This window comes from Leptonotus elevatus, chromosome 3, assembly GCF_054856555.1.
Source record: "Leptonotus elevatus isolate MCC_2025b chromosome 3, RoL_Lele_1.0, whole genome shotgun sequence".
In the NCBI taxonomy this organism is placed as follows: domain Eukaryota; kingdom Metazoa; phylum Chordata; class Actinopteri; order Syngnathiformes; family Syngnathidae; genus Leptonotus; species Leptonotus elevatus.
The window spans coordinates 29,599,214-29,623,561 of record NC_141241.1 but is presented as its reverse complement, the minus strand read 5'-3'; the positions used below and the strand labels follow the sequence as shown (position 1 = coordinate 29,623,561).

At 40.5% G+C, this 24,348-nt stretch overlaps 1 protein-coding gene and 1 pseudogene across 1 annotated transcript; one reads left to right on the top strand and one right to left on the bottom strand.

The window, feature by feature from the left end:
* The first annotated feature begins 10,053 nt into the window (after positions 1 to 10,053).
* On the top strand, positions 10,054 to 12,900 carry LOC147178136 (uncharacterized; annotated as a pseudogene).
* Positions 12,901 to 17,239: 4,339 nt separating this feature from the next.
* On the bottom strand, positions 17,240 to 20,251 carry tlnrd1 (talin rod domain containing 1). Its single transcript, XM_086070488.1, has one exon. It carries the CDS (start codon positions 18,886 to 18,888, stop codon positions 17,824 to 17,826), a length of 1,065 nt encoding a protein of 354 aa, XP_085926614.1. The 5' UTR covers positions 18,889 to 20,251; the 3' UTR covers positions 17,240 to 17,823.
* Positions 20,252 to 24,348: the final 4,097 nt, after the last annotated feature.

Sequence of the window (24,348 nt, the reverse complement as noted above, 5' to 3'; positions counted from 1 at the left end):
TTGCAAGCTGTTTTCTTTTTTCAGTAATTTTAGTTTACGTTAAATACAATAAAGCTGAAATTAAGGCCTATTAATTACAATAAAGTCAAAAATAAAGGCTATTAATTTATTAATATTATTTCTAACTTTAAGGCCATTAAAATGTACAATAAAAGCTACTATAAGTTCCACTGAAAATAACAATTCGAAAATGTTTATGTGTATCTTTAAGAAATTAGCAGGCAGATTCGCTACAGCATCCTAACAATAGAACGACAAATATGCTTAACATGACTTGTTTTGATTTGTTTACTTTCATATCATTAGAAGAAAAACAAAATGTAGAATAAAATCTAATCATTTCCCCCGAAAATAACATTTATAATTTTTCATGCATATCTTTAAAAAAAAAAATAAAGGCAGATTTGCTAGAACTTCCTAAAATAGAATGACAAAAATGCCTACAATGAGTTGTTTTGATTGGTATTCTTTCATATCAGATAAAACTACTTTAGTCATTTAATGCTTTCGATTTCTTATTAAACTTAATTTAGAACACTCCAAAATCAACATTTGAACAATTTAAGTGATATTTACTTACGCTTGGGTCGGGATGGAATCCCTGTCTCCAAAAGACGAGCTCCCTCTCGCGAGACACGCATTTATCGCGATGGTTCGGGCGTGCCAACTATCCGCGGCTGGCCGGCGCGCGGAAGGTGAAGATCTTAACCACTTGGCCATGGCCACCCAATTGTGGATTTAGTTACAACATTAGAATGGCTACTATGTCACTCAATCAGTCAAAGATACATTATTTAAGCAGGATCAGCTGCTCTTATCGGCTTACCACAACACTGTGTGTTACAAAACACAGAGAACATCAGGTTTGTGTAATTCTGATCATTGCTACACATGGATTTTGCTTACTTAAGAGGTTATAAAAATTTAAATGCCCTTTTGCCCTTTTTCTTAAATACAAGGCTGCAGCTTTCCCAGTAATGTAAACAATCCTTCTCCTATACTGTAGGAGGCACACGGATGTGAGGCCCTCAGGGCAAATGGATAGGCAAGCGTTTCCCTCCTGGAGCAGGAAATGGGCGAAGCCTTGCCTGAAATTATAACTCGAGTCTTGTCATGTGAAGGAAGCCCCTCCTGATAGCACTGACTATAGGTTTCCTGTTGAGGACCAATGCTTTTGGCTTCGCTCTGTGCGGGCAGGAAGGCTTGAAGAATGCTGGGACATGAGCAGCCTACAGCTACAGCTTAGGATCATGTCACAAACAGCTATTGAACTGCTTTTTGTCATCATTGTACACCCATAGAAAGTTAAATGGAAGTTTAAGACACAGGCTGCACTTTATACGAAACAATTACTGAGGAGCATACAGGAAAAGTAGTGACTGGCAATATATATATATATATATATATATATATATATATATATATATATATATATATATATATATATATATATATATATATATAACCGAAACACAGCATTACAGTACAATCAAAAGATTTCTATTAACTAACTTTTTTTCTGTTCCCCACTGTACAGAATATTTATATAAATTAATATACATGGTTTTGGCATCTTCTTTTTTTTTTTACAGAATTTTGCTTCTTATTTAATATTATTGTCTCATTTGTTCCTGCTGATGCTGACTATTGTTATCTCGACTTAGGAACATTTTTACTGTGTCCACAGTCTTTTCGTTACCTTTCCTCTGATAGGTGAACTTGCATCAGGGTCATCTGTCGTCTTGTTGAACTGTTTGTGGGAATGCTAAATGCTTTTTAGGCCATAGAAACAAGTCAGCATTTTTTAGCATGTTAGTGGAGACAGCGTTTCTGTATGCATGTTTCGCCTTACAACTCGAGGACATGTATTTTTCCTGAACATATTGCACAATTGTGTTATGAAAAATAAGGGTGTTTTTTATATGATCTGAAACGTAGTGCTTCATTAATTCCTTCTGAGTCTTCGTTCTTGGAGAACATTTGGACAGGTCTGCCGTCAACTTAAATTTCTCATATTGCTGAAGACCTAGGCCCTGGAGTCTGATCTCCTTCACTGGTGGGATCTAGTTGGTGAGGAAGCCCGGCAAAACACCTCCATCTCTGTTTTTTCAGAGACATCTGGTGATCATGCTGTCTTTTCCTCCATGCTCTTCTGACTCTCCTTTGCTCTCTGCTGGATAAGTCGTTGATATATTTCATCTTACCTACTTCCTTCCATCTCTTATTTATTTTTCTTTATTAAAGCAACACTAAGGAACTTTCAGTTTACGTTGATTATGGCGTCGCCATATGGACTAAAGCGGTAATGTTATACCTGAAGGAAGACCACATTTCCCATGAGGACAAGCACATTGCATAGTTTTTTTAGCTTACGCCAGCGAGTAAAAGCCTGGCCAATGTTGATCCTTGACTGTCATTGTCTGGTCTCCTCAGATAAAACTTTTCAGTTGTTTTGCAGTTCCTGCCAGGAAAGCAGTAATCGTGAGTCGACATTCAAATTTACTTCCGTCTTTGTAACGAATGGGGAAAGGGGGAAGTACGTATGCCATAAAGCAGTCAGCGCATTTGTATTTTTTTGTGTGGCACTGTTCTTACCATCCTTCTCAAAGTTGCTTAGTGCCAGTAAAAATTATACAGACCCCCTCAGGCCATGGCAAAGGTACAATTGAACTAGTTTTAAGTACATGTTTCACCAGAAGAGTTATGAAAATATTTTATTAAGGTTGAAATGTTCCTAAGTGCTACTTCCAGTACCCCTATCAAGCCTGTTTTCCATGTTTCCCTCAGCCAACACACTAGATCGTTATTAGGTCTCATGCAGAGCATGCTGATTAACTGATTGTTTGAAACACCTGTGTTGGCTCTTGAAAACATGGAAAACAGGCTGGATAGGGGTACTTAAGGACCGGGGTTGAGAACCATTGTCTTAGCCCAGGGGTGGCCAAGTTCGGTCCTCGAGAGCCCCTATCCAGCCTGTTTTCTATGTTTCTCTCCACTAACACGTCTGATTCATGATCAGGATCTTTATCAGACTTCTGCAAAGCTTGCTGATTAGCTGATCATTAGATTCAGCTGCGCTGAAGGAGAGAGGCATGGAAAACAGGCTTCGAGGACCAAACTTGGCCACCACTGTCTTAGCCTATATAGTTCTCAGTTTTGGTGTTTCTCCCTTTAAATTCAGATAAAATATGAAATAGAATTTAATTAAAATTTGAAAGATTATACATGACATATGTATCTATATATTATATTATAAAATACTTACTTTATTCAAAAATGAACATCATATTGTCACTACTGAAACCATTGTGTCACAACCGAAACCTTTCCGTATGTTTTGGTAGTGACTGTTTTAAGATAGTTGTTAGCAATGCTCAACAATGCTAGGTGCAATCTGACTACCAAACACAGTTTTGAACATATGTAAGATAGAAAACACTACATTAAGCATTAAAATATGAAATATTCATTTAATTGCAGGAATTAGGTATTTGGTAGTAATGGTCCTTAAAACCAAATGCAGATTTTTAGACTTTGGAGGGTATGTACTTAATAATGCTGTAAAATAATTGCTCGCCATGTAGCCAAGGATGAACAGGAAAGCAGTGTCTCTTCTTGGTGACATTTCTAGGGGTGTGGCTAAAACCAAGCCCTGCCTACAGACAAATACTCTTTCTGTTTCGGTAAAGACATACATTTTTTTATTTGAAAAAAAATCTACAAAATCAATGTAAATATTTCACCGTACATTTAAAAACAACAAAAAAGATCTATTCAAATAATTTTTTTAGAAAATTGGCTAAAATATTTTATTTTTTATTTTCATCAATTGAAATTTAGGAGTAAGAGGTTGGGACAGCCACCTCCCAATAGGAAGCTACATATAAAATAAGATTTTGTATATATTCAGTTTAATAAAATCTCAATTAATGTATTGTGATCAAATAGATCATAACAAGATATTACTATGTATACAAGGTCTGAACACTTCATTGCTTTTTTAAAATACAATTTTCATTGTGGGACAGCAATTTAAATCAATTCGGTAGAATGGCCCATATATATATATATATATATATATATATATGGGGATGTTCGATACCACTTTTTTTTAGACCGATACTCAAATCTTCAGTCCTCACCGATACAGATACCAAGTGCCGATACCATTAGTACTTATGATACATAACATTTCCACAAAAAAAAACAATTACAGATAAATAAATAAAAAGAACTATATATCCCAAATATAGCAAATTTCCTTAAAATTGCTTGAAATGAACTCATTTACTGCCATTAACAGCTACAGACGGCAAAAATTCATTTGAACTATTTCTATTAGTTTATTTTTTTCCCCACTTTTGTTAACAAGAGTATGAAAACCTAGGGGGAAAAATATTGTACATTTAGACCACATATAAAATTTGTGATTAATTATAAGTTGAAGTCATGCGATTAATTACAATTTTTAAAAAAAAATAGCGCATGATGTCCTAATTTTTAATAATCTTTTTTGAAAAAAGATTATTTAAAAAAAGAAAAGATTATTAAAAATTTGGTCGTCAGGCAATTCCATTTTTTAAATTGTAATTAATCACATGACTTCAATAGTTAACTCATGATTAATCACAAATTTTATATATATATATATATATGGGGGGGGGGTGCGTGCGTGTGTGTGGGGGTGGGGGGGGTGGGGGAGTGCGTGTGTGCGTGTGTGGCTTAGACCGACAAATAACCTGATATTTCACCTGGGAAAAGTTGACACTTGTGTTTAGAGCGACACAGACAGTGTTGGCCTAATTCAAGACTTGTTTTTTAAATTTTTTAGGGTCTATAAAAACGTTTATTCTGTAAAAAGAGAAAAATATGGGCCTACTACTCAGCTAGGACAATAATTGTGCATGAATTAATTTCTAAATATCTTATAAATATGATTTTTTTATCTGTGATTTTGTGTGTATGACATCCTACTGGCCGTTTTTTGTTATTGCACTTTCACACACACACACACACACACACACACACACACACACACACACACACACACACACGCGCACACACACGCGCGCACACACACACGCACGCACACACACACACACACACACGTACACACAAATGGGGTGGTGGCTTGACGTGAAATGTGGGCGTGAGGTACACTGGATCTCGCGCGAAAGCGGCACGCGTCAACGTGGGATGCAGACAAACACAACGCATGCGGTGAGGTAATTTCATCAAGGCAGGTCAACTTTTTACGCTGTTTTCGAAAGGTTTCATGAAATAAAATGGATTTTTTTTCATTCCTTTACGCTGAGTCCTCGTTCGGTTGTTGCTGGTTATTCAGATATCTAATTTAAACACGTACGTGATGGTTGCTCCACCATGGTAATTATCTCATATTAGGATAGGCGGTTGGGATGAAGGATGGATGAATGAATTTTCTCTACGAAGCGGATATGTTGTGTTTTAAAAGCTCACTTTGCGCTATTTTGCCGTGAACCGCGCGAGAACTATACAAGTTTGAATTCTGTGTCGGCAAAATAGCGCTAGCAGGAGAGTTGCCGGTCGCCTCTCAGCACTATAGTTTGCCGTGAAACGCGAGAGAACTACAAGTACGAATTCTGTGCCGGCAAAATAACGCCAGCAGAAGAGTTGTCGGTCTCGCCTTTAACCGCTATCTTGCCGTAAGTCGCGCAAGAACTACAAGTCGGCCTACGAATTCTGCGCCGGCAAAAAAGCGCTAGCAGGAAAATGTCCACTGCCTTTTCTCTAACGATTGTATTTATCTCTAGCCATCTGTTACTTAATTAATGAGCGAGCTTGAGCATTTTCACGTATTGACAATTTCGAGGTGACGTCATCTTCTCTCATTGAAAAGCATTGGACTTTGGATCGTTGTAGTTTGATTTGTGAGGATTATTTTGATTTTAAAATATGATTGCTTATAACAATCATTTAACTTTTAGAATCTTTACTTTTTCTTTAGGTACAGAGGCTCTTGATTTAAAAAAGAAAAACATGCTAAAGTGAAGGTGTTTGAATCCCAAAAAAGAAGCAATGCTTTATGTCGATACCGGAAGAGACAAACATGGACTTGATGTGAAATACATCGGTGAATTCAAAGGTAAGATACATGTCACAATAACAGTTAACTAAAAAGTGAATCTTCCACCTGACTTCATTATTATTTTTGTCATTACTAGGGAGAGAGGTCTTTGCTTGTGCTTCTTTTGAAAAAGGAGACTTCCTGCTAGAATATCGTGGTGCACTTATAAGCAAACAAGAATGTGAGAGGTGACAGAGATTGTACCATGACAAAATGAAAGCATTCATGTTTGAGTTTCGCTTTGACGGAAGAACTTGGTGGTGCGTATTAAGTCCATGCTCCGTTTAATTAGTCCATATTAAAAGTCCATAATTTGTTTAGACTCATTAGCTTTGTCAAAACCGGAATGGGATCTTAAATCAGGAAAATCAACACTACCAAGTTCTAACTATATAATATTGATAATTGGTTTTCTATTTGAAGTGTTGATGCAGCAACAGCGGATGGGTCACAAGGAAGACTGGTCATTGATGACCACATCAACCCAAATGCCACAATGAAGTATTTAAATGTGCAAGGAAAACCCCATCTGTGTTTATTTGCGACACGGGACATTGACTCAGGAGAGGAGATTACATATAATTATGGTGACTCTTAATGGCCATGGCAAGGTAATTATATCAGAAGGTGATGAGTGGTTAGTGATCTGAAAATCAGTATTGACTGAATTAAACTCATGATGTTTATCAATTTAAACATCAGGAATCTGGCCAACAAAACACGTCCACATCCAAGCTCACCATGGAGGAAACATCTACAGCACCCACAGATGCTCTGAAATCTTTTCAAGAGGTAAATCACGTATACTCTCTTAGTGCTCTTTTACAGTCCATACATTATTTACAGGTTAGGGTTGTCACGATACTAAAATTTCAAACTCGATATAGATAACCCAGGAAAATACTTGATATTTGATACCATTCAATACCATACCAAAATATATACTTTTAAAATGCATAGAAAAATACTTTAACATAACCACAAATGAATAATCAGTTAAATACAATTATTAATAATCCTAAAATAACAAAAATAAATAAGACAATCACTTTTTCACATACAAATAAATAATTTAAACAAATGAAAGAATACGCCATATTAAAAAATTACACTTTATTCTATGAATGAGTGTCTGAGCCTGTCGTATCACTGGTCTGAATTTTCTTTGCGGTTGGAAGTTGTTGTTTTTTAAAGACGAGCATGTCAATGTGCTCCTGTGCCCTTCTTGGCTTGCAAATGAGCTCTGAAGTTACTAAAAATGAGGCACAACTTGAAGCAGCAATGCACGAGCACACTAAGCTAACCGTGAGGCCGCGGGTAATGGCTAATAATGAAACAACAGTCACTTACTGAGCATAAGTCTAACCGCGGTAGCCAGCTAACAGCTAATAACAAAACAACAAGGCATCTGGCTTTTTCTTGTCCACCAAAACTGGCACATTTAGCCCTCCTGCCACTAAGCAGCCATACTAGGCAGCTGTAAAACGTAGCTGAACAAGCAAGGTTGCAGTGTGGGCTCTCCTGGGTGCGGGAGCCTGTCTGCCGAAGCAGCGATGCTAGTGGAGTGTGCGCGGCTGACGCTGCAGGAACGCTACCATGTATCGATAGTATTGATATCATGACAAAGTGATATCGTATCCGGATACGACGTGTTTGAAAAGTATCGATACTTTTGACAACCCTATTAAAAGTACACAACGTGATTGTTAAATGGATTTTAACGCCATCTTTAACTCTTAAAAAAACAGACAAAGTTTACCACTCATCCATGTCTGTGTTTAATGTTTCCTTCCTGTCTCTTTTGCAGCATTCTGATGCAGAGAAGTCTGCCCAACCCTCCGGAGTTGAACACATTGAACAGGTACATGTGGTTGTTTAATAGATTTCAACGTCATCTGGCAGTTATAAACTGTATACATATTTCTGCAACTACAATAATTGTTTGCAGTGCTCGATCAAGTCACCAGTAATATTTTAGTGTACAGAAAAACCTATTGAAGGCTCATGCATATTTCTGCAACTTCAGTGAATTTGTAATCAAACAATCTGATTACACCTGTGTGTATTGTCTCAGTATTTTTGTTTTGTTTCCGTGCATGATGGAGACAAGTGACTCCACATTGACCTTGTGCCAGGGTGACCTGAGTCCAGCACTTGAGCCACAGACTAGTTCTCCAAAGGTAAATTACTTTATCTCGAATGAGTCTCATTTAAAGTCCAATTACAGTTAACGTTCAATAATTGTTTCCTGTGCATGTCAAGTCATCAGCAATATTTTTGTGCTCTGAGAAACCATATAGGATGCTTGATACATACAGTTTGTACATATTTGTTCATCTAAGTTTTTTTTTTTTTGCGAGCAATCCCTTATGCTTTTTAAATATTTTGCCAACACTTTCTAAATAAATATTCCCCCACCCCCCCCCAGGACTGTTGTAAACACCTTCTTGAGGTCTCAACACTGTCAGCCTTTGACAAGTGTGTTCTATGCTTGGGACCTATATCTTCTTTGAGATGGACTGGATACAGATGCAAAGATAAACCATATATTGATAGCATTACTTTGAGTCCAAATTGAGACGTTATAGCCAGAAACCAAACAAATGATGCAAATGGCCACCGAACAGTTGTCTGCATTGTGCACATGATGTAACTATTTAATTACTGGCAACTCTTCTTACACAATATAAAATACAGCACTGATTGGTACAGAGAAGAAAATAGTTTAAAGAAGTTATGTTGTAACTGTAACTGGCACTGTTGTTTGACCCAACATTTTCTAACTCTGTTCACAGCATGTTCAAGAGACTGGCATCTGTCCTGCTACAGACGGAAGAAAGCTGAGGATGAAATATTAGACTCGGATAAGGAGCATAATTCTGGAAGCGAATATGTCCCTTATTCAGATGATGATTCAGATTCAAGCATGACTTTGGTGCCTCATCAGTCTAAAGTGCGACAGAGGGAAGGAATACCAGCCTTACCCACTAACAACGCTAACAGTTTGGACACACATTTTCCAAATGAAGCTGGTACATTAAAATGTTTGCCCACAGATGTCATTGCTGGCGAAACGTCAGATTCAGAAATTTCTAGCAAAGACTCATCAAATAAGCATGTGAAGAACAAAGATAAAAAATCTCTAGAGCATCTCAATTTGACCAATAGAAATTACTGTTTTGTTTGTGGTAAGCCACAAAGCAGACTGACTCGCCACCTGAAAGTACACGTCTCACCCAGAAGTTTCATATGCATTTTACCTCCCTGATCACTCACAGGAGCGCAAGACCTTGTTTGAAAAAATGCGAAACAGAGGAAACTTTCAACATAACACTGGCATACTCCAAGGTGAAAAAGGACAATTAAAAGTGAAAAGGAGGCCAAAATCTACTGCAGTGGCTGGAAACTTTGTGCATTGTACGCACTGCCAGAGCTTATACGTACGCAAAGAACTGTGGAGACATGTCCGAAGATGTCCCTTAAGGCCAGAAAATCGCAATCTGGATAAACAAGCTGGAAGATCCAGAGTTCTGTGTTTAGCTACAGCCCAAGATACCGTATTCAGTCAACACTTCTTGAGTGGAATGTGGAAGGTTCTTAGCATAATGAAGACTTATGAGATTGGCCTTGCTGTACAAAATGACCTATCTATTGTTCATTTGGACCAGTCCCTGTACAATAAAAATGGTCAAGATCCCACAAAGTACGAACATATTCGACAAAAGCTCAGAGAAGTGGGACGACTGCTGGTATGTCTGCGAGCAAACTTCTCTGTACACAGCCTGGAGGAAGCCATAAAGCCCTCAAACTTTCAAACAGTTGTTCAAGCAGTGAAGCAAGTTGCTGGATTTGATGAAGAAAGCCTCTCCTACCATACCCCAAGCCTGGCTTTGAAATTGGGGCACACACTAAACAAAATCTGCGACATCATTCATTGTCGTGCACTAATGGCAGAAGATGCAGCACTGGTGAAGGCAACTGAAACATTTAGGAAACTATATACCTCCAAGTGGTGTGAGTTGATTTCCCAGAAAGCTCTGAGCACACTGAGCAGTGCCAAGTATAATAAGCCAACAACAGTGCTCTTTACAGAGGATGTCCAGGTACTTCACCAGTACCTTCAGAAGACTGCTGACAGTGCTGTTAGTAACTTGATGGAGGAAGCAACGCCAAAAAACTATGCCGAGCTTGCGAAACTTACTTTAGCACAAATAATTGTGTTTAATCGGAGACGCGCTGGAGAAGTCTCAAAAATGCTCAGCAAAGGTTTTAATGAGAGGGACAGCACAAAGCTGCACAAAGATATGTTGCCTTGGGACTTTCTCAGCTCGAGCAAAGGTTGTGCAACTATTTCACCAGAGTAGAACTTGTTGGGAAAAGAGAGCGAAAGGTGGTGGTTCTTCTTGCACCATCTATGGTAGAAGCGCTGTCACTTCTAACCAATAAAAGGAAGGAGTGTGGTGTCCCAGATGAGAATATTTTTATATTTGGAAGACCCAAAACTTTAACATACTACAGAGGACATGATTGCTTGCGTATTTACGCAAGACTGTGTGGAGCTAAACAGCCAGAGCTCCTCAGATCTCCACAACTTAGAAAACATGTCGCCACACTCACACAGATCCTGAATTTGGAGAAAAAAATGAATTTGACCAGGTTGCAGATTACCTGGGGCATGATATCAGAGTCCATAGGGATTTCTATAGGTTGCCGGTCCCAACCACGCAGTTGGACAAGATCTCAAAACTGCTCTTATACATAGAAAAAGGAGAGCTTTCTGGTCTGCAGTGCAAATCTCTGGATGAAATTGATATTGAAGGTGAGTGTTCAGAATGTCAGATGATGTCCTGTTTAGTAGGGGTGGGAATGTATGGGTACCTCAAGATTCGATTAGCTTCCGATGCATCACTAGTACATTTGCTTACATTTCATAGCTAAAGTAAACCACTGGTACATTTTTTTTTGCAGAACTCAAGGAAGAGCAAATATTTATATTTCACACTGACTTTTATTAAAGTGGCAAGGCAACCTGGTTTACAATAGTGTTTCAACACACATTTCAAAAAGTGCCAATGGCAGCATTTGCTGTAACAAATGTTATACTTCTCCCAGTGCAATATGCAGAAGACAACAGTGGCTTTTTTTTTTTTATGTAAACTTTAAAAATCAATTTTTAATACCGGTACCTCTGAATCGAAGCAGAATCTTTTTAATATGACGATTGATGACAATTATCGTTCTCACCCCTACTACTAGGAGTGGCATCCTTTCCATCTTGCATCTGTTACAGCTTACAGCTGTACTTCATACCAGTTTTTCTGTAGCAAATGCAACGTATTTATCCAAATAGCATCACATTACCTGCTTAAAACTTGTACACAGTGCAACATAATGTTGGTGTTTAATCAGTTAACAAGGTCACCTATGCTGAAATGTGAGGAAATGTTTGCCATTGAAATTTATGACTAGAAAACTTTTTTTTTAAATGTTCTGTAGGCCTCCCTAACTCCCTGCAGGATAGTTTGGAGTAATGTTTGATTATCATCAGTGTTGATACAAAATTCCTCAGTATTTGGTGGAGGAGTTTAAGAGATTGTGTGTACATTATTAAATAGGTAGAACAATTCTATAACTTGAGGCCTTGGGGTCTGATGCCTCACTGATCTTTTCTTATGACTATCTTTTTCTCGATAACTTATCATTCAGTGAGAGTGAAAATAATGATGGCAGTGACTCAGAGGGCAGCGGCACAGAGGTCGGGGGACCACTTTGTGAAGATGGCAAAGACCTGGATCCAGCCTCAGACTCTACCATCCTTGAGCAGGAGCAGAACTCTGGTGGCCAAGGTAGGTTCTCTGTCTACTTTACAAATTTTTTCTAAGCAGATGGGGCAACAAAGGCCGCCCGGGACAGTATCTGTTGATGAGACAATTTTCACACGTCGTTTTTGTTTTTACCAGATGAACTGTCACATGTGACGTCTACAGTAGGAGACCCAGTCCCTTCAACTGGCGGTAAGACAAGCTTTAGGGTCTTTGGAATATGTTATGAAAATATGCAATGATGTAAGGCCTCCAGAGCAATGAAATGAGCTAAAGAAACAACATAAAATAAAGTCACGTAACTGCTTAAGACTAGATGCAGTCGGTAATGGTCTTTTCTTTTGCCATCCTGCAGCCACACAATAGCCTGCATTAGTCCATAAATAATGGCTGTGGAGAGTACTATCTACTTCCTGTTTTTGTGTTGCAGCCACTGTAATTGACAAATAATCTGTGACATTAGTTAGACTTACCTTCTGATTGTGATTGTTCAAGTATCTGTAAATATATATATATATATATATATATATATATTTTTTTTTTATATATATATATATATATATATATATATATATATATATATATATATATATATATATATATATATATATATATATATATATATATATATATATATATATATAATTATTTTTTTTTTTGTTAATTACAGTCCTCTCAAGAAAAGACGATGCTGATCAAGAAAGTGAGGCAAGGAGACAGCCAAAGAAAATGTGGACCAAAGCCGAGGCCGCTGCAGTGATGCGACATTTTGGAAGCCAAATAAAAAAAGGAAAACTTGCCTCCAAAGTTGAATGCAGCCAGTGTAAGCAGGCAGAAGACACTGTGCTGTCACAACAGACTGTACAGAATATTAGAGATTTTGTGAGAAACCACAGCCAAAAGGCAGGCCCAGAAGAGACGGTAAACCCATTTGCTGGTATCTCACTGATCAACGAATGCTTGCGAACATAGAGAATTTGGGGGTTTTGTCAGGATTCATAAAAGATTGCAGAAATGTTCAGTTTTCACTTGTCAGTTTTTCCTGTCGCAAAGTTTTTTTTTAACATGTTCAGACAGTTTTTCACTTTCTGCAAGCATCTTCTGAAACCTTTTATGAACCGTGACAAAAAAAAAACAAATTTGCTATTTTCCCAAGCATTCATCACTCAGTGAGATACCAGCATAAGAGTTTCATTTAAAACTAAATTCAGGGAACTTTTTATTTATGTATTCAATTATATTTTCACTTAATGCTTCAGATACTAAGAACTCCCTGCACTTTTTATCTTAGAAATTAAAACAAAAATCTTTAGGGCGATGCGATATGAAGTATATGCCACAAAGTGTTTACCTTAACACAAGCTAATGACCCTGGAAGCACCCAGCACTTTTTGTTAGCAAATAGACAGATTTGTTTCAAAATTCAATGTTTAAAATTAAACTAAAAGCCTTTAACAAATTTGAAAATTATAAACATGCTTAATAGCATTTCAACATTTTTTTTTTAAATAATTTTGACGCCATTTTTTTCTTTTGCTACAAATGAATATCAGCTCCAAATGTGGTTATTGGCTTCTTTGACTACAAATAATCAGTATCGTGTTGGCACTGTCTATCACTACTACTATAAACACTATATTGGAATATTAAACTACAAGGCTCTGGATTTTCAGTAGGATTAAGATGGCACACCAACACGTAGTGCGTAGTGGCTCGGAACACCTTGATTAGAAAGGACTGTAGAAAACATTGTACAGTGTCTAGACCAGTCATACTTGTTAATAAAACATCTGTGTTTACTTTAATTTAGATTGCGTTTGTATGTTTTTACTTTTGTGATATTACATCTTGGTAAGTGTGGGGTTGCTAATTTCTGAGGTTTAAAGGAGCCTGTGTCATTAAATAGACACTTTCCTACATTCTTTGTGCAGTTGCGTCTTAATTTGGGTGGCTGCAAATGTGAGGTAATTGCCTTTTTAAAGTCTCAATAATGTTGATGCTCATTACTGTCGTATTTTTGTATTAGTCATGAAGAAACACTTACAGGGGTGAATACATCATCCATCTATATCCAAATGCTCTCTTTTGGTTCTGTTCACCTAATGCATAGTGGTGTCAGGTGGTGTATTTATGTTAATTTTGGGTGGTGGGGGGCGTGACTTCCTTGTCCATTTAAAGTCACCTTAATCCTGTTTTGTCCTTGTAAACCACAATTCAAGTGTCGTCCAAAACCACCATTTTGTCAGGTCTGATATCTCAGGTTGTAAACCTCTTTTCTAAGATCTGAAGTGTGCTAGTTTTTACTTTGTTTTTTAAATTTAGTTTTCTGCATGGTTCTTAGTTTTTATTAGTTTTAGTTCTTTCAAAAAATGCTTAGTTTTAGTTTCAGTAAGTTTTCGTTTTTCTTGTATTAATTGTGTGCAATAATTAATAAACACCATGATTAAAAAAAGGGGGGGAGAACTAATTTCTTACCTCGCGTTGCATTTCATTTAATGAAAAAGCAGGCGAGTCAAGCCATTGGAGCCAAAAGTCAAGCAACGCAAAATTGTCGCCTAGGAGTGACGTTATCTGTGGGTGTGCGATGGCTGCTGTTAGATGACGTCTCTAATCACATTTAAAATCATCCCCAAAGGCTCATGCATTAAATTAACTATTTGACCGCCAAAAACGTTTAATAACGTTTAGTAAAATCCAAATGAGTGCCGCCAAAGACGTTCACTATGTTGTTTTTTTTGGGGGGGGGGGGGGGGGAACGGGTGGAGGAAAGCCTTGGCAAGCTGTGCTGAAAGTATCAAGCAGGTCGAGTTAGTATAATGCCTATTTTTGGGCACTAGATGGCAGCGATGACTCTCTTTGGACAAGATCGGGTAGGCGTCAGTAGAAGACGTGAGGCGGAGCTAGAGTGTTGAGGGGAGAATGGCTGAAGAAGCGAAAATGGCAACCGGTTGCAAGCAGCTCACGCTTGAGCACTTTTTTCAAAGACGAAAAGCATCGACCAATGCTAAAGAGCACATTGATGATGATGATGGTGACTCCGAGGTTGACGCCGAAGTTGGAAGCGTTGACGCGGCGGCTTCGATCGCCTCACCGGCTAGCGATGCTAACGGCGGAAAACGAGCACTTCTGCACAGGCGGACGTTCAATCGGACAATAAAGAGTACCCCGAGTCCAATGCATATTCATTCATCGGAGGAGTGGGTACAGTCTGATCACGGAGAAGACACTGGTTCTGGACTACGATGCCACCATGAATGGAGTGGATAAGATGGATCAGAACATCTCTTACCACCCGGTATAGGAACCGAAGGACATGAGGAAGCCAGACGTAACACCAGGTCACCGTATCATGATCCTGAGAGTAGACTTGATGACAACATGGCCAAACACACATTGCAGTATATACCTGCTACTCCCCGGAAAAAAAGGCCGGCAAGAAAGTGCACGCGAAGGGGCAATCGCAGTGAAACTAATCTGTGGTGCAAATCCTGCTGCGTCCCCTTGCACGCAGGGGAGTTTTACACAATATACCTCACAAAAAGAAAAACTGTGTAGTTGAAACATCCACACAATTGTAAATAGTACCACAGTTGCACACATTTGTAAATAGTTTGCCAAATTGTTTTGTCAAAACGTATTTTGCTATCAAAAAACACTTTTTCATTGTTGGTGGTAGTGTTTTACAGAAGTAAAGCACTGTTTAGATGTTTGTGGCATCATTCATGGAAAAAAAAGGTCAAATTCACTAGAGTGCATGAAATAATATCGTTTCACTAAAAGCTTGATTTCTCCGTATTTTGGTCCAAAACGGAGCATTTGGATGAAACTAACCTAATTCCTATTGTTGATTACTGAAGAACGGAATAAGGTAGAAACAAACTTTTTTTTCTGATGAAAGATGAGAGTTCAATCTTTCATTTGTTAGTATCTGTGTTTCCATAGTCCAAACACAAAATTTTCTGTGGACCTTGAAAGATCAGTCAAAATGCTTAAATCAGCTGGCACCCACACATCTTCTTTTCTGAAAATACTTGGCAGTCAAAGAGTTAATTACCAAAGACTAAAACGAAGGACATTATTGCTATAATTATAGTTAGTTTGGTAAACATATGTAGTTTTAGTTAGTTTTTGTTGTTTTAAAAACATTATCGTTTTTACTTTATTTTGTTAACGTAACTGTTCTTAGAAGGTTTTAGGTTTTTTTTGTTAGTTTTCGTTAACTAAAATAATCTTAATACACACGTGCGCATATACACACACCTCACCAAGTGTGGACAGAAAGGGGTTATTATTGACTTATAAGTTAGTTATAACCAATTAAAAATACATCAAGTTGTGCTAGCTTAATTCTATTGAAGACTATACATTCTACAACAACATTGATGTTTAACTCTTTGACTGCCAGACGTTTTCAGAAAAGGGATGCCGTCAGTGCCAGCCGATTTAAGCATTTTGACTGATCTTTCAAGGTCCACAGAAAATGTTCTGTTTGGACTATGGAAACACGTACTACCAAATGAAAGATTGAACTCTCATCTTTCATCAGAAAAAAAAAGTTTGTTTCTACCTTATTCCGTTCTTTAGTAATCAACAATAGAAAATGGTTAGTTTGACCCAATTTCGCCTGTTTTGGACCAAAATACGGAGAAATCAAGCTTTTAGTGAAACGATATTATTTCATGCATTCTAGTGAATTTGACACTTCTTTTTGTCCATGAATGATGCCACAAACACCTAAATAGTGCTTTACTTCTATAAAACACTACCACCAAGAATGAAAATTGTCTCCTCAACACTCTAGCTCCGCCTCACGTCTTCTACTGACGCCCACGGTGGGCGGCCCATCCAACCTTGTGCAAAGAGAGTCATCGCTGCCCTTTAGGGGCCAAAACGAGTCTTTTACTAATCAGATCTGCCTGATACTTTCAGCACAGCTGCCCAAGGCTTTCCTGCACCCGTTTTCAAAAAAAAAAAAAAAAACATAGGGGACGTCTTTTAACGTCCTCGGCGCCCTTCCCTAGGTTTATGCTAAACGTTTTATAACGTTTATGGCAGTCAAAGAGTTAAGACAAATAGCATTGCTAATATTAGGCAACCCAAGGGCTGTTAAATGGCTCTCAAGTCAATTTTGAAAACAAGTCGTAAGTCATTAAATGTCCTTGAATATTGTCATAAAACAAAATGGACCATTGACTATATTATGGGTGGGGCCTAATTGCCTGCACTGGGATTTGGTTTACATCAAAGAATTGTGGTTTGATTTAATAAGCCCTTTAAATGAATTGCATGTAGCAAAGGAGCCAAACAACAGTTTATCAGAAACATTTTTAATTGTTGAAATAAATACTCCATTATATGCATGGTCAAACACATAAGACAAAACACAAAGTACTATATGAAGTCTAAGTCTGTGTAAAAACCTCTAGCGCACTCACAGCAGCTTTTACCAAGTAGGGATTCACACACATTGAAAAAACAAAATAGAGACACATCACTCTTACCAAGACAGTAAGTCAGTCAGTCATAGGTTCACATAGCAAGGCTACATCCATCCTACATCAAGGCTGGCATTTTCACCAGAGCTGAAAACTGAGGTAAACTTTACAGGTTAGGAGGGTGGTGTCAGTTTGTGAAGATCAGGGTGGGGCCGAGCCCGCTTTGGGGTGGCAAATTGGCCTGATTACTTGGGTTCGAGTCACAACCAGCATGACACACAACCCTGGAGAGAAGTGCTTGTTGATGTTTCAAGCACTCTTCATAAACAGACATCAGACTTCCATGCACATTTTTCTCAACCTTTTCTAAACCTGATGAGCTGTGACAATATAGGTATGTCTATTTGGTATGCTCAAATAAGACAGCGTTAGACCACAAATCTTACTGGCTCTCCCTGAACTAAGTTACAGATTGAGAGTTGACTGGCGGCAGAGTCCTTGGAGACGAGCGCTCTCTGAGTGCCTGTGTGAGGAGGGTGCAGCCATCTGACACAGCACATGCTGAGTTCCGTAGACGTTCCCGGTAATCTGCCATTTTGGAGCTGCTCTCAGGGTGCTGGGCAACATCCCTGAGTCCCTGGGTGAGGAGGACACAGGCTGAAACAACACTCATGGCACCCCCTAAAACTGCAGTATGTACACCCTTCCCTTCAGTGGAGATACTCGCAGCTCTTCCCAGGAACTGAGTCTCTGTAGCAAAGCCGACTAGCGCATTGACTGCTTGGACCAGAGCGGCACTGAAGAGGATGCAACGATTCCTTGTCAGCTCGCTGGGCAGAGTTTTGACCTCTTTGACACAAGCCAGGAAGGCAGTGCCGCTCATGCTCATACTCTTGACGCTCAGTTTGAACTGCTCTTTTCCAAAGCGGTCCCTTGACCTTTCGCTGGCCAGTGACGAGATGTCTGTCAGAGTCTTGAGGTTGGTGGAGATGTTCTGGGAGAGCTCGAGGAGGAGTTGGGGAGTGAGATCCAGCAGGGGTGTGACTCTGAGGACACTGCAGCTTTGTTCAACCTCATGCCGACATCGGGTCACTTTATAACGGTCCACAAGACCGGGCAAGCAAGGCTGTGAGCCGGTGGTCTCTACAGCTGCCAGATATGCAGCATGGGCAGAGCACTCAGTCAAAGAAACCACAAGATCAGCCATCTCCAACAGGCGGTCCCCCACCTCTGTGAATCGTCCCATGTTGAGCTGACTTTGTATGTCATGGGTGAGAATCGAGAGCTCTTTTGTCCGTGCAATGACCGTATCACGACACTGATCAAAAGTGTCAGCCACTGCCACACCCTCAGAAGTCATGACTGGCCTGGTCTCACTGGAAAGCAGGAGGAGGTCGGCCACCAGCTGCATCTTGCCCTTACATGTGTCGCAGATGGACGAAAGACGCTTTCTCTGCTGAAGACTGCCACTGGGTGTGCTGGTGGATCCCTCACTGGCCGATCTGCCAGAGCCACCACTAGCCATAATAAAGAGGGGAGTAGGGGTTGGGGTGGTCAAACCGCTCTTTTTGACGGTTATTTATAGTTTTCTGTTTTTGTTGTCACTGCAAATTGCATTGTTCTGTTTCAGAAATTTCTATATCAAACCAATGCTTGCTGCAGTTTAAAATAACAAAAAAACTGGCCAAAAGTCTTCCTTAAATTCCTTGACAATATGGCATATCAACTGTAAATTACATGATGATGCACTGGAGTATGTTATTCTAAACACAGGTGATACACTAAATACATTTACTGCATTACTGAAATGACATTCATATTGTCCCCCATTTGTTTCCCTCTGACATTTACAAATACTTGTGTATTAACGTAAATACCCTGAATTATAATGGAACAGAAAAATTCACAGGTTGAATATAAAACGTAAAGCACAAACTGCAGTGCCAACTAAATTGCCTTCCAAAAGGCAAAGTGCAGACTGACAATGGTGAAATATTCAAGTTACATGGGGGGGGGGGGGCTACAAAAAACCGCACACACAAACAAAAAACACTCACTTTTTAGATAACTAACTTCAGTCTCTTTCGGTTTTAATCAATAGTATATCATCCTATGTGAACTCGAATAGGGGCAAATCTAGACAAGCAACTTGTCCGACTGGTTCCCAATAAGTTTGACCGGTGTGGCGTAGTCAGGCTGGTTACAGACGGGGCACCACCCGGGCAGCACTTCTGGACAGCGAGAAGAGGTGACTTTCCCTCCAGCGCCATCGTTGCATTAATCCCGCCGGGGCGTGGGGTGTTTAAAGTCCATCCACGCCGACCCCACGATCCAGTTTCAACCTAGTCTTCTTCAAACACAACCCGGGGTTACACACTAGCGGTCGCTTCGACTCCATATGCATCGCCCGTATGTCTCCTCCTTGGCGTCTTAACACGGGACCAGAGCGCGTGAAACCCCGCACAGATTCTGTGACCAAACGCTTTTCATATCCATACCGCTCGGTGGTCGTCCGACATGTAATCCACTTCGAGAACAGGCAACAGTGTCCCCAAAAATAAAAATGAGTTTGGAAGAAGCGGCCGTTATTACCAGAGATTCAAAGTGGCGTTGCGCGCTCCCGCTGCAGTACTATGAGGAAGCGGGGAGGGTGTGGTCGCGTAGAACGGCCGCTGGAGTGAGCCAACTTGTAGCAACAACACTGACACAAGGAGCCATTCGAGTACGCGAATCGAACCACCCTCCATTTTGGGGAAGTCGACAGCCCCCGATAAACGGACTTCAAGGGAGAGATCGGAGGAAATTTTGGGACGGCTTTGCATTTGCTGTTTAACTCCTCGTAGTTTTGCCATGAGACATCCCCGAATCAAGCGTACCGCCAACCCAGCGAGCTAACACACACACACACGCACACACCGGATGTTTCAAAAATAAAGGCACACGGTGTTCAAATATATGTAGAAAGCTGATTACATGTTTCGAACCACTCTCACTTTTGTATGATTAAGCACACATGAAAATTAATTATTAAACCCATATCTTGCTGTTGAATGTCACTTGAGTGGATTTCTTTGTAGGCAAAATACATGTAACATTTTCTTACAGTATTCTTTGTTGCTCGATAACATTTTGTCTGTCTAAGAGTCTGCTATCGCATGTTTTGTAGTTTATTTATTTTTTATTGTGCTACAACACGATCGGCAATAGTACAGCGCTTCTGAGGCTTCTCATTGATCAAGACAGATACATCGTTGTCTTAACGGCATCTCTGCTTGACTAGGCAGGGCAGTTAATTTCTAAATTTCAAGCGTGTGAAATGCCATGGTAGTAAAGTTATATATTTTTCCCAATATGTTCATAAAGGTTTGACACCCATTACTTGGTCACCAAACGACACGATAAAGCCAGAGTGTCCACAGACTACAATGACTACGTTTACATGCAGTCAATATTCGGGTTAAGGTCAGAATTCCAGGCAGACCTGCCGTGCCCCGTTCTGTTGCGTTGGGCTTGGGGCGCGGGCCGTGTTGGGGTGGGGGGTGCTCCTGGCTCTGCTCTCCGGCCGGTGGCCCTGGCGGGGCCCGGGAGTTGTGCCTTGGCGCTGCCGTGGCCGGGGGGGTTGTGCTTGCTCTGTCCTGGCCGGGGTCGACGGCTCCCCTCTTTGGTGGAGGTTTTCATGCATGCCAGATCCACCACACCAGCATCTATCGAAATTCAAACACATTTTGCTTCTTCCTCTGGTCGTTGAATCGGTGGAGGCTGACGTCTGTGGATCTCACTCTGCTTCATCTATCCTTCCTTCCTATCCTCTGTCTCTCCTTTGGTCTCTTGAGGTCTCCCTAATTTGTTGGAATTTAGTGGGTAGTAGGTGATGTCTGGTCGGTGCTGGTTTTCGCTTTCCTTTTTTAAATGTTTTTTTTATCCTTCCTCGGGTCTCCTGACAACCTCACGACTCTAGCTGGATACTGAAGTATTCGGTTTAGGTGAATGGTATGGGATTTTTAATAGGTTTTAGGTGAATTAATGAGTACACACTCACACGCACGCACACACACACACACACACGCACATAGTCAAGCACATACAAAAAACAAAAAAAAAGAGAGAGTAATGGTGATGACATGTCGAATCGGTAAACACTTTTTTGCCCCAAGATCTACTTTTCAAGCAGCCAACCTCCAGCGATCTACCTCTTTTTTGGTGTTGGTGGGGGTGGGGGGAGAAAACTGACAAGGCGTGGCAGATTCATGACTCAGGCGCAGACATAGGAGTTGGCTTAACAGTTTCATACATCCCAAATAGTTACAATTGTGGACATCACCAAATTGGTGGCTGCTTCCTCTAAAAGTCCATCCATCCATCCGTCATCTACCACTTATCCGGGGTCGGGCCGCGGGGGCAGCAGCTTTAGCAGGGAAGCCCAGAATTCCCTCTCCCTAGCCACTTCAGCCAGCTCCTCCGACGGGATCCCAAGGCTTTCCGAGGCCAGCCAAGAGACGTAGTCTCTCCAGCGTGTCCTGGGTCGTCCCCGGGGCCTCCCGCAGGTGGGACATGCCCGGAACACCTCCCCAGGGAGGCGTCCAGGAACCAGATGCCCGAGCCACCTCAACTGGTTCCTCTCAACGCGGAGGAGTAGCGGCTCGACACTGAGTCCCTCCCGGATGACCGAACTTCTCACCCTATCTCTAAAGGAGAGCCCGGCTACCCTGCGGAGGAAACTCATTTCGGCCGCGTGTATCCGGGATCTTTTTCTTTCGGTCACGACCCACAGCTCGTGACCATAGGTGAGGGCAGGAACGTAGATCAACCGGTAAATTGAGAGCTTTGCCTTTTGGCTCAGCTCCTTCTTTACCACAACGGACCGATACAGAGTCCGCACCTCTAAAAGTCAGTCTGACAACAACAAAAATCACTACAGCCACAACTCTCTGAAGCACTTCAGACCATTACTGACTCTATTTTTACCCCCAAAACTTTGCATGCCAAACAAAATATGTTTAATTGAAATAAAACACAACAAAACAAACTATTTTAAAGTGCAACAAGGAAAACAAACTAATTTGAAATCATGCTTATTTAATATCACAGTCTCACATTTATGGACAGGAGCCACTGGTTTACCAAAAACAGGCAGCTGACCATGTAAATATGTAGATGAAGATGACCTTGCTGCATCCTGGTCAGGAAGTTCCAAAGATCCCTCTGTCTCAATATCTGGAGCTCCAAAATATTTTAGAATTGTTCCTGGAAAGACAAAGCTCCTTAGGTTATCAAGCAAATAGACCAAGAGTGAATATTCCTATTTTTACAATAATATTGCAGTAATACAGAATATTAAAATGTATTTATTTTTATATTAAAAATTGTGATGTATAGTGTCTCTTTAAAATTGTACCCAATTACAAATTTTTCACTTTTAAGCATTTTCTACAATAATTTACATATTATACTAGTTGAACTTGAGGCTGGCCAAGAGAAGGTTAAAATCTATAAAAATAAAATAAAATAAATGCCCATGGCTAGCGGGCTGGCTAGCAAAACAAATTGAAATGCTAAAAATAAAATAAAATGGTTTTGCCTCCAACTATCTATCACCAACAAGTGCCTTACCTTTCTCTTTTGACCGGTTTTCTTCTTCAGTCTTCTTTTTCTTCCGTTTTCCACGCCACCTCTTTTTGATGCCATTATGGTGTCTGTTTTGTTTAGTACTCTCGCTAATGGGTAGCTGTCAATCATTCTCACACAGTGACGTAGAAGCTCTACGTCACTAACTGTGTGACACAAATACACCAGCCACTGCTTATCATCACAGTTTATTTTATTTATTTCCTATGTTTATTTTTTTAAGCATAAAAGGGATGTAATAAACAAATATTAGAGACAGATAAAGACAGGACATTTTAATCGTCTTCAGGTAAGACTACACATAGAGCTTGGGGGCCCCCTGGTGGCTTGGAGGCCTTAGCCAGCTGCCTAATTGGCCTATAGAAACAAACGGCTATGGTTATAAGGGTCGTCTGGGTCCGTGTCCCCTCCTACAGCAGCAGCAGGACGAACCGGAGACTCTTGAGGAGTGGCTTCATCTTTGTCGTCCTCTTCCTCCTTCAAATGCCCCGGTCTCCCTTTCCGGACTGGCTGGGCAAAGCGCTGTCGCTGCAGTGAAGCTGGTGGATGGCTGGAGCGTGCAGTCAGGAGGCACCTCCTCCTCTGCTGGTGGTGGTGGTGGTGGTGGATGCAGTCGTGGGGGCCCTTTTGCCGCTTATGCCGTCTCACCTCCCACTTCTCCTCCTCCTTCTTCGCCAAATCCAGCCCTCCTGGACTGGCGGAGTGGGCGTGGTTGGTAAATTAGCACAGCGGCGAAATGACTGACAGAAAGTTGAACAAGTGGCACACTAGTATATGAAATTGTTAAGACCTCTGATAGGCCCTCTCTTGGGACACGCCCTATTACGAATACAGCAATGCCCAGAATCGTCTGCTGCCGCAGGTTGCTCATCTCATGCATGATTGACAGAAAATCAACAAATTGTCTTATTTTTTTTATTAATGATTCTGATAGGCTCCTGGGCTCCAGCCCAGATAAGCCCGTGCATTAAAGTGGCCTTGGTCGTGTGCCACGGCGATGCATGCGATCTACCAATACACTATCTTCATCGACGCATTGAGCACCCCTGCTATAGATGAACAGAAAAGTGCTAGTTTTTCTTCAACAAGTGGTTTAGCCTGAAACATATGATTCGGCTGAGTACCGTTGCTTTGCTGAACGTGGACCCAAAAGTGAAGAGGAGGCAGATAGTCTGAGTTGAGGTGTTTTTTTCAATGACATGAGCAGACTGGTGACCAGAGTCCATGAACAATGCAAGGCAGGCAGCGAATAAATGAGTTTCTGGGTGAAGCCAGAAAGCTGATGGTCATTCAAGGGGGTCCTTTGATTCTCTAAGGAATGGAGGCTGGTCGGGTTAGCCGTCTGGACTGGTGAAGAAAA